Source organism: Zosterops lateralis (assembly GCF_965231275.1).
Source record: "Zosterops lateralis genome assembly, chromosome: 4".
NCBI lineage: Eukaryota > Metazoa > Chordata > Aves > Passeriformes > Zosteropidae > Zosterops > Zosterops lateralis.
The window spans coordinates 1725332-1736689 of NC_139765.1; the positions used below are offsets into that span (position 1 = coordinate 1725332).

The window sequence follows — 11358 nt, forward strand, 5'->3', positions numbered from 1 at the left end:
TGCAGGGTTACTAACACGTGTCTTTGTGTTCTGGTCCCCCCTCACCCTGCCCACGCTTTCGAAGGTCTTGATCTCGGAAGGACTGATGCAGTTTGCTCAAGATCCAAAGTTCATTGAGGTCACGACCCAGGAGCTCGCAGACGCCTGCGACATGACGATAGAAGAGATGGAAAATGCAGCAGACAACATTCTCAATGGTAACAGCAAGCAGAGCCCCAATGGCAACCTCTTGCCTTTTGCTAACTGCAGGGACCCAGGGCAGGACAGTGCAGGAGAGGAAGAGGAAGAGGTGCAGAACCCGGATTGTAGGATAAGTCAGGAGGAGCTCAAGGACAGCAGGATTTATATCAGCAGCCTGTAGTTGCCAGGGCTGGAAGCGATGCTGGTTTTTTATTTGTTTCAATGTTCCTAATGGGTTTGTTTCAGAAGTGCCTCACTGTTCTCGTGACCTGGAGTAACCGGAACAGCGTTCTTCATTCATTTCTGTTGGGACGAGTCGCAGAGTTGGGTGGTGTAAGAAAGCTTTTCAGGAGCGGATATAACCCCAGCACGTGTCCATGAAGGAAGAGTGAGGAGGAGGAGGAGGAGAAGAGGAGGAGAGCCAGCTCCCTCTTTTTTTCAGTCCCTGCACAAGGAACGACAAGCTGCCTCCAGAGCACCAAGGGGAACCTCAGCTTCTTGTGGATGGCCCTAGCCAAAAGGACCCTGCGCCAAACGGGTGTCTTTCAACCTTGCTTGTAAAAAAAAATCATTTTGCACATATTCTGTATGAGCCTCACCGTCTCTCCATAAAGCCAAGGCCCTTGGATTGGGAAGGAGAGGAAGACTTCTGCTGTGGATTCCCACACGGCCACGGGGAGGAGGAAGCAGGAGAAGCCCGCGGGCGCCCAAGGCGCGGCCCCGCTCTGCCGAGACTCCGGCGGCGGCCCCTGCCGGCCAATCAGAGCTCGGGCAGTTATCCGCCAGCCAATCCGAGCTCAGGCGGTCTCCTGCCGGCCAATCAGAGCTCGGCGCGCCAACTGTGCCAGCCAATGGGCGAGCAGGCGTGGCGGCGGGGCTGAAGGGCGGAGTTCTTGTTTCGCAGTTTGGTATTTTCTTGAAAGCATGTTGCAGTTTTTATTTTGACTATTTTATTATTATTATAATTATTATTATTTTTTGAGGGAGAAGGGAGTGTTTACAGCGTTTTGTAATCACCGACCTTTTTTTTGTTTTGGTTTATTTTCACCTTTGCAGATGTTAAATTGGTTTGATCATGCTGTATTATTTAAACTTGGGGGGGGTTAAAATGGGTTTCTCCATTGGAACTTGGTAGAAGTATAACGATAGATGAGTTTTACCAACCATTATGTACACCGAGAAATTTGTCATTTTATTTACTAGCGACTGAAAACCATTTTTTTTGTTGTTTGGGTTTATTTTTTCCGTTGTCGTTTTATAATTTAAAGATAGTAGGCAATGCACTTGATATAGTCTTGCACATTTGAGTGATTGATTTGGGTTCTTTTTTTAGTGCTAAGTGTATCTGTGAGCGTGGGAGCAATGGGAGCGAGTGGGTGTGAGTGTGTAGGAGCAGCTCCCCACGCCCCGGGGAGATCTGTGTCTGCGGCCATTCGAATGCAAAAACAAACCACTGTCTCTGCTTTCGAAAAGGGAAATCAGTAACTTTGCATTTTCTGTTCCACAAGATATGCAAAAACAATGCAATAATATTGATTTTGAAATAAAAAAAAAATTGTAAGTCGTGTTGGCATTAAAACTGTATAGAAAAAGAAAAAAATTTACAGGGGTGGGGAGGGGGAAACAAAAGAGAAAAAAAAAATAACAAACCAGAAGACGTTACGCTTCGATATATTTCCGTGTGATGTTTTATTGCATTGATAATGTTTCTGTTGAAGAAACCGTTATACTTGAATTCAGGTCAGTTTCAGTATTTTTCAAATATTTTTTTAAAAATGAATTGCAATTGTGCCAAGCAAAGATAAATGAATCGAATTAAGTTTGTTTAAAAACAAAAAAGCAAAAAAAAAAAAGAATCACTTCTTGTATATTTTGCTGCATGTCAAGTGAATCATTTCGTATTTGGAATGTGCCAAGCTTTACCTTTGAACTTTTAAGTGCTTTTTTACGTGTGGTTGGGGAAAGGGTACTATTTTATTTTTGGTTTTTTTTTTTTTTCCTTTTTTAATTTGTACGATGAACAAAGTGTACCTGGTGTAAGTAACTATTCTGCAATCCACTGACAGGTTGAACGTTACTGATTTTGCATATCTTGTGTTCATTTTCCTTCTTCCTCTCACTCCCTTTTAATGTGCACGATTCTTTATCGGTAGAGAATCTTTCTTCCCAAGACTGGGACATTTTATTCAGGCTTTGTTTCCTTTCTTTTTGCTCAGTTCCTCTAAAGGTCTCATCCCACTCAAGGGTGGCAAGACCCCCAAAGCCCATTTGGCAGATCCATCCAACACATTCAGCTGGCACCAGCAATTGAAGGGGGGAAAAAAAAAATCTGGCTTCAAAATTCTTTTATTAAATAGCTGATCAATTTTAGGAGGATCCTGGGATAAGAAATGCAAGAATGAGAATAGTTGATTATCTAACCCTGGTCTGAGCTGAAAGCAGAGGGATAGAGCTGTGGATCTTTATTAGGAGAATTGCTGCAGTCTGGTCAAGATGCAGGTCCCAACTGACTTTTTGGTGTTCCTGTGCATGGTCTCAATCCTCTGTCCAGACTTTAGTGGATGGGTCAGGTACTAAGTCACAAAAAATCTGGCAGCACAGCATTTCCAGCCACATTTCCTGACTAGTAGGTGTGAAACTCTCTCACACTGACGGTTGGCCCTAACCCTGAGAGAGGCTGAAAAAACAGGCACGTATTGTTAGATTTTTATGCAACAGATTTTTGTCTAGACTACTGCTGTTTTTTCCCCTCTCCTCTGGATGATTCACAAACTTGCAGATCACTTCTGAGGTGTGATCTGACTCAGAGCTAAACTCTGATTCAAATCTTGAGCTTCTGCAGCTGTCCGAGGACACCCTTCACTGCATACATTGATTACATTATTCTTGTGACGCTCTTGTTTTTCCTCTCAAATTCTCTGGGGCGTAAAGCAGAAATAGCAAAGGGTAGTTTTGACTGTACTTCTTGAAGTGGCCAGTATCAGCTCAAGATAGCTTGGAAAAAACCAAATACTAGAGAAATAGGAATCCATTTTGTACAAGCATCTGTCATCAGAGTCATAATTCAAGGAGAAAATAACCGGCTGATGTGAGTCAGTCTCATCCTTTCATCCCTAGTGCCTGTATGGAGATGGGCACACACTTGTGTCTCCCTGTGAGTTTGCTGCTGCTGGTGCTGATGTGCTCCAAAGGTACTTGAAAGGGGAAAATGCACTGTAAGGGCTCCCTAACTCATTTTCTTTCACTGCAAAGTCCATCTGACCCTCCCAATGGAAGACAGGTGCTCTTCACCCCTGAAAAACTGAATTAGTGATGACAATGAGCATTTTGGATGCTTGACAGCCCATCTTTTAGGTTTTTTTCTTGATGGAAGATAAATGACAGGAAGAATTGTGCCCCAGGTGAAAGCTGCTACTACCTTGAGGGTCAGAGCCTTCAGTGGCCAGGGGAAACCCCACTCTCTCCTGGAAGACTCCGTAGGTGCTGCAGAATGGAAAATGCGTGGTTAACAGAATGCAAATGACTTCTGTGGTTTGAGGGGCAGGTGTTAAGTTTAGTAATTGCTGGTGCCAGCTGTGCAAATTTCTCTCTCTGGGGAGGGTGGCTTTTTTTGGGTTTTTTTTTATTTTTCATTTGAGGTACTTCACACGTGCACATTGTGACAGGCCTGAGCAAAGAGCTGCTGCCTCCTGTGAGTGAGGCAGAGGCTGGGGGACAGTGGGAAGGAGGGGGCAGGTTTAGTTCCTGGAGTGTTTCCCTGTGTATGGGAGTGGATGGTGGGTACAATCACTGTGCTGTGGATGGAAGCTTTGAAGGAACCTTTGAAGGCTGAGACGTGGCGTGGAGGGAAAGAATGGGGAAAGCGTTCTGCTGTTTGCCTCTGAGCATCTCTGACTCGCAAGAGGACACTGCAGACTAAAGACATTTCTTATAAAACAACAAACCTCCTCCCTGTATCACTCCTGCTCATTAGTCCAGACAGTACTGGGCCAGCCACATCGGGTGCATTTCTTTTTTTCTTCCCTATTTCTGTGTGGCTGACGTGATGGGAAAGCAAACAGAACTCACGATCCCGAGCTGGAGTTTTCGTTGTCCACAGACCTTTTTGTGCATCGTCTGCCTCTTCAGCTGGACATGTGGACGATGATGGTGTCGATGCTGCTGCTACTGCAGGGGGTCCTGCCTGTTTTCTTGCCCTGCCCACCCCACCCCAGCACGGAGGGACAGCCAGAGAGGCGCCATGTACAGAACCGCATCTATTTCTGCTTTGTTTTCTGACTTACAACCCTGCCCCGGTGACTACGACGACGACAACAACAACAAACAAAAAAAAAAGGGCAAATGCATTTTTTACATTTCTTGATAATTTCCAAAAGCAATGTATCATTGCTTTCTTTAGACTGACGCCAATATAACAGTTGTATGGGTCTCAGCCAGGCTCCTGTGTCTTTTCTGCCCGAGTTTGAGATTGCTGTATGAAATGTACGCACGTTTGCACACAGACACATCCTGACAGAGGTGGCGGCACCCCGAGCCCGTGGGGTTGGGTCACCTGTGTCACACGGGGAGTTGGAGGCCTTGATTTGTACCTGTAGGTGAGAAACCCCAAGCCACTGGTCCAGGGAGCTGAAATGAAACAGCCCTACTGAGACAGAACTGAGTATCCTGAGGTACATCCGTGGTGCTGCTGTGACTGTCCCCACAGCAGAGCCACTGGGGGGGAAGAGGAGCACTGAATGGGGAATTCGGAGCACAACAACATCAAAGTAGAATCCAGTTGGGGTTTCTGGTAGATTCTGGAGATTTATCAGTTCCCATAATAAAAACTGTAGTTCGTATAAAGAAAACATTCCAAGCCCAAATTTCCATCTTCGTAACATGAGGCTGGAGGCCATTAGAGTTTGTATTGATGCAAAAAATGTGGAAAACAGAACTGGGCCCTGAAAAATTCAATTACATCTTTCCCCTATTTCTTCAAAGAAGTCTAAGAAATACAATTCTCAATAGCTGCGCAGGGTTTCATTTTTTCTTCTTTTGAATGTTGTGAAACTTTTAAAGTTTTATTCTGGGTGAGCAAGCCCAGGGATCCAGAAAGTTTCCAATGGGATCTCAGTTCGTGGAGCTTCTATCTCTGTTCCTGCTTTATTTCTGGAGAGCTAAAACCACTCTGGCCTCGCTGCTACAGCTCCCTGAGGTTGGGTGGGTGAGGGCAGAAGCACAGCAGGAGATATGTCCTGTTTTGAAGACAGAATGGGCTCCAATTGCTTTCACAAAAGCCACTGGAATGGGAAAAAAAAACCCAACCTTTTCTGATACAAACTTTAGTGTTCTAGTTAAATTCTCCATTCTTCTCCACCCCCTTACAGGGAACTTAACACTTGAGCATAAAAACCAGGCCTTCTTTAGGGGCACAGGGCTCGACTCAGTTGCCTAAATGTGAGTGTCCACTGTCATTTGAGATGCCTCACAGTATTCTCTGCCAGGTCTGCCACAGCTGGTGGGCCCAGGCAGGGCTGGTGTCACAACCCCAGAGGATGGCAGAGATCTCAGGTGGCAGGGGACAATTAGGCAACTTAATCAAGTCCCTTTCTAAAGGGCTAATTGAGAGGAGCAGCACCAATGAGCATGTAATGAGGGAATCTTCATTAGCATTACCCAAGGGCTTAGTTAGGCAGGATCAGGAGCTTGTCTCCACACTCCCATGCTGTTGTTTTTCTACCCCGTGTCAGGCACTCTGCCTCCACTCCTGCAGCCTGGAGTTGCTGGTCCTTTCCTTAGGCCAGGATTAGTGGCTGCATCCCAGGCCCAGGGGAGCAGGGACAGACCCAGGCCAGAGCAGGCGTCACTCCATTCAGCCACAGAATTTTCTGCCAACCTTCCATCAACCCCTTTCCAAGGCTTTTCCCTATTCCAGACAGAACCACACACTCAGACACCATTTGTCAGCATCATCATTCAGGTGATTAAATACCTGTGTTTTTCTGTTAGCTCTTTCCCAGTTAGGCTGAAAAGCTTTCAGTATTTTAAGCATCCTAAGTCAGTCTGCTCCCATCTCAAGCACCTATGTAGACTGGCAGCCAATACTATCTAAACATCATCAACTTTATGATTGCTCATAGAAATGATTGTTTCAAGCTTATTTAGTCTTGACAGTTTGAATGTGGGAAGATTTTGGAGGAGGAGGAGTGAGATTGTAAATATCTCTGACAAACATTGCTGCATCACACACAAAAAAAAAAAAAGGGGGGAGATACTTATAAAACTGCCTTAAAAAAATCAATTCCGAATGATGAATCTCCCTCCAAACAACTGCAAGATAGAGCAAGGGATGAGTCACTTTGGGTGAATTCTGGCAAGAAGTGGTTGGATTCTAGTCCAGTTTCAGGAGCCAAAGTGTAATTTAGGAGCTGATCTCTCACTCAGTCTGAATTCACATCAACACCAAGGACTGAGCACTGCAAGATCCAAAGGGTTTCAGGTCTGGGGGTACTGTCTGTGCAAGGTTTGGGTCTGGCCCAGCAAGGTACTGGGTACCAGTGTCTCCCAGTGACTTCAGGGAAGATGGGGTTCCTCAGCACCTCTTAAGTTCAGGCCCTGGAGCACCATTTCCTGCTCTGATCATCAGCTATAAATGTTGATAAATATAAGTGTTTTGCCTTCATTTGAATTGCCCAGAGCTGTAAAATGACCTCTCTCAAGTATAAATCAGTCCAGATATAAAACCTCCTCTCCCACTCTTCCCTACACTCCCTGCCCACCTTCCCAGCCCTCCCTTGCACCTCCACCCAAGCCCTTCCCCGTCTCAATTCTTTACCTCCTTCCACACTTTTATATCTAGTTTTCATGAACCCACAGAAATGCTTTTGTAAATACTGCTGTACAGTTTGTAACCATCATGTAAGCCTGTCATCAGTGCCAGAGTCCGTCTTGCCCTCTCGCACGTTTTAAAATCAACAGAGGAAAGTTAGAGCGAATGGCCCGCCAGTGAGCTCTAGGGTCATCTCTGTGTGGGACAAATGTATATTCCTGTAAGATTGCATTTTTATCTAAGGAATGATGTTATTTTAAAATTGCTAATAAATTTCTAAACAATGTCCAGATCTGTTCGATATCGTACATGGTATCAAAATCCCTTTGACATTGCTCCCTCCTACCAGCGGTGGCTGAAATTTAAGACAGCTCCCTGCAGCCCCCAATTTCCCATCAGCAGGGGCTCTCATCCCTATTTAAGGGGCTGCAGAACAGCAGCCTGTCCTGCTAAACAGCAATTTAGGAAACCCAACCGCTCTCAGCACTGTTGTGACCACAGAAATGGTGCCGTGTCACAATATCCAACACGCGCAACCACACACTTGACATTTCCTCCACTGGATTCCTTCTGACCGAGCACACGCAACAGAAAATAAATGCCTTCAGCTTGAATGCAGTGCAATTACAAAATACATACGCCATGAAGCTAATGGGATGATAACAAGTGGCCTTCCACGCATTTGCTTGTCGATTGAGCAAATTTGTTCTACGGCAGTTATCAGGGAATTACAGCGCAATGCCGGCCGAGTGCTGTGTTTGTGTCGCAGCATTATAAATCACAGGGTGCTCAGCCCAAATACGTCAGTGGGAGATTGAGTAAAATAATGCCTAAAGGAAAAATAATGGGTGTTTTTTTTCAGTCACACATAAATATTTTTCCCTGACTTGCACACAACTGTCAGAACTGCAGGCTTTGCTGCTGCTTTTAAATAGCGGTGGCACAAAATGTTAAAACTCAGGAAGTGATGAGAAGCTGTAGCTGTCATCAGTGCAGGGCAGAAGGAAAAGCAGAAGGCTCACCCACAGAAACCTCGTTATCTTGCAGGCTCACACTGGCCACCAGTTAGAGATTTGCCACCACAAAACCATATGAAACCGCCGTGCTCACGGCTGTTGGTCAAAGCCCAGCAAAGGGGCTCAGCTTTGCTGGAAAACTCCCTGGGCTGGCAACTCAGCTGAGTTACAGCTCTGTGTGAGACCATCAGGTGAATTCCATGGCAAGGAATGGGTGAAAGTGGCTGTGAGCATGCTGCAGTATGAAAACAGTGTGAAACCTAGAGTGAAACCTGTGAGATAGCTGAAAGGGGATGAGCATCAGGAACGAGTACCAGGTTTGCACAGTTCCCTGTGAAGTGGATGCATTTAGAACAGCCCCACAACTGGAAAAGCAGAGCATACACCTATAAATGCTTTTTGCTCAGCAGCTGCAGAGAGCTGCTGCTGTCAGGTTTTAACGCTCACAGCATTTACCCAAAACAAGAGACATGCACTGGGAGTTCCACCTCAACATGAGGAAGAACTTCTTCATGTCCAGGCTGGCAGAGCCCTGGAGGAGCTGCCCAGAGAGCCCATGGAGTCTCCCTGTCTGGAGACATCCCAAACCCACCTGGACCTCATCACCTGCTCCAGGTGACCCTACCTTGGCAGGGCTGTTGGGATGGATGGTCTCCAGTGGTCCATTCCAATCCTGGTGGTTCTGTGATGGGCAGGGATGTTGGAACTCTGGATGCTGAAAACATCGGGCTTTCAGCTTGGACAGGTGATAACCCTCAGAGGGGCACTGCCTTTGACTTGAGGCTGTAGGAATGGCTTCCAAAACTGAGGTGACAGCACTGACAGCATGTACATGCAGACCTCAGGGAAGATCCAGCTTGACCTGCCAATAGGAAGATGAGCCACAGGTTTATTTTTTATCTCTGTTCACTCTTCTACTACCCCCATAAAAATATCTTCTATTAATAAACCATTAGAGCTCACCAATAACATAACACATTTCATCATTCTATTGTAAAATACTCTACCTAAAAAAAACAAACTAAACCATTTCCACCTAAATAAAAAAACCCACATGTATCACCAAGCACTCCAGTGTTTCCCACAAAACTCCCCCCAAAAAAATAAATCTACTTCAAAACCCCTAGCTCCACAAAACCATCTCTACTTCCAACAAAACCACATCTACCACTCCAAAAAAAGCTTACTTTTAAACTATTACCAACAGAGCATCAAACTATACTTTCTAACTCCATCAAAAATTCCACACTTATTTGTTCACTTATTCTTTTGTACTAAAACATTTATATTTTTAATATCCCTAACAAAAAGACCTGCTATACCTATTCCCAAAATCTTTGCCTAACCAAAGCAGGTTCAGCTCTCTAACCCCAATCCCAGCCCATGGATGGTGCTGTCCCAGCTGTTAACCCAAAAGTTGGTGGTTTGTGCCCACCCAATTCTTGGGTTTTTGTTTTCTTTCTCCCCAAGATTCCAAGGCTGGTGGTTCTGGTGGGCTCATGAGAGTGTTTATCCCTCTCTGACCTCTGAAGGTTTTAAGTCTGAATCTGTGCTCAGCGTGAGAATGATGTGGAGTCTCAAGGTCTTGGTTTTCTTGTGTTGTTTATTAATTCTTATCTTACAATTCTCTGTGTCTGGCCAAGGTGTTCACAGCAGATCGGACATGATGTGACTCCCCCCATGACGGGAGGTCACTCTGCTTTTATTCAGAAAACTACGTGGCTATTATTTACCATTTCATACCAATGCCTGGTGCCTATACTAGAAGGGTCATTTCTACTTTGCCCCAATCCACTGAAACTACTTTGTGCTCACTTCACTGCAGAAAACGGATGCCAAGGGAGAAGAAGAAGAGCTATTAGCAATTGAAGGAGAGGCGGGGAGACTGACCATGATCAGAATCTGATTTTACTCAAGTTTTCCAAGAACTTATATACCATCTCAGTAAAGTTAATAATTTCTACTGCAACAATTAGATTAAAAGATCATACAAACAACTCATACGTTTTTTTAGCATATCTATGTAAAGAGTTGATTAAACCTTTTTCTTTTAAGCAAGTTTCTAATCCCATCTTCTCATGAGCTCAAACTTCTGTTTGTTCTTTCCAAAACATCCTAATCACCAAACTAAATATGATAATTAAGTTTATCTTACTCTCGTAAATCCCCATAAAGAACAACTCAGGGTTCCAACTCTAATTCCGCCATCTTATCCCTTTGCACCTACACTCTAAAAACCCCAAAACTACAAAATCTACACAGTGACAAACCACACTTACTGCCTGTTACATATTTGTGACTTGTAAATCTTCTCTGAGTTAACAAGTTTTGCTCATGGGCCAAAATCAAAGCATGTGTGTCTTCCTGGGCTCTGTGTCAGGCAAAACCTCTTGCGCAGACCCCAGACCCTCCTGCACAAGCCCCAGACCCCTCTGCGCAGACCCCAGACCCCTCTACACAGGCCCCAGACCGCGCCCTGCACAGACCCCAGACCCCTCTGCACAGACCCCAGACCCTCCTGCACAGACCCCAGACCCTCTTTCTCGGGTCTCAAGCCTCTCTACAGAGGTCTGTGACTTTCAAAATCAAAGCCTGTGTGTCCTCCTGGGCTCTGTCTCAGGCAAACCCTCTTGCACAGACCCCAGACCCTCTGCACAGGCCCCAGTCCTTCCTGGAGAGACCCCAGACCCTCTTTCTCGGGTCTCAAGCCTCTCTACGGAGGTCTGTGACTTTCAAAATCAAAGCCTGTGTGTCCTCCTGGGCTCTGTGCCAGGCAAACCCTCTTGTGCAGACCCCAGACCCTCCTGCACAGACGCTCCTGCACAGACCCTAAACCCCTCTGCACAGACCCCAGACCCCACACTGCACAGACCCCAGACCCTCCTGCGCAGACCCCAGATCCCCCCTGGGCAGACCCCAGGCCCCTCTTGCACAGACCCCAGACACTTTTACACAGACCCCCAGGCCCCTCTGCACAGACCCCAAACCCCCTGCAGACCCCAGACCACCCTGCACAGAGCCCAGACCCTCCTGCACAGACCCCAGACACCCCTGCACAGACCCCAGACCCTCTTTCTCGGGTCTCAAGCCTCTCTACAGAGGTCTGTGACTTTCAAAATCAAAGCCTGTGTGTCCTCCTGGGCTCTGTCTCAGGCAAACCCTCTTGCGCAGACCCCAGACCCTCTGCACAGGCCCCAGTCCTTCCTGGAGAGACCCCAGACCCTCTTTCTCGGGTCTCAAGCCTCTCTACGGAGGTCTGTGACTTTCAAAATCAAAGCCTGTGTGTCCTCCTGGGCTCTGTGCCAGGCAAACCCTCTTGCGCAGACCCCAGACCCTCCTGCACAGACGCTCCTG

The 11358-nt window shown here is 46.2% G+C and overlaps 1 protein-coding gene across 18 annotated transcripts in view; it reads left to right on the forward strand.

The window, feature by feature from the left end:
• Positions 1 to 7203, forward strand: part of CACNA1C (calcium voltage-gated channel subunit alpha1 C) — a gene marked incomplete at its 5' end in the record, with an annotated part of 450110 nt that extends 442907 nt beyond the window's left edge. For all 18 annotated transcript variants that reach the window (XM_083858937.1, XM_083858940.1, XM_083858954.1 and 15 more), the window contains one exon: positions 65 to 7203. In XM_083858937.1, coding sequence (XP_083715063.1) covers positions 65 to 361 — 297 coding nt within the window. In that variant the 3' untranslated portion in view covers positions 362 to 7203. The remainder of the gene's footprint in view (positions 1 to 64) is intronic.
• Between the last annotated feature and the right edge of the window lie 4155 nt (positions 7204 to 11358).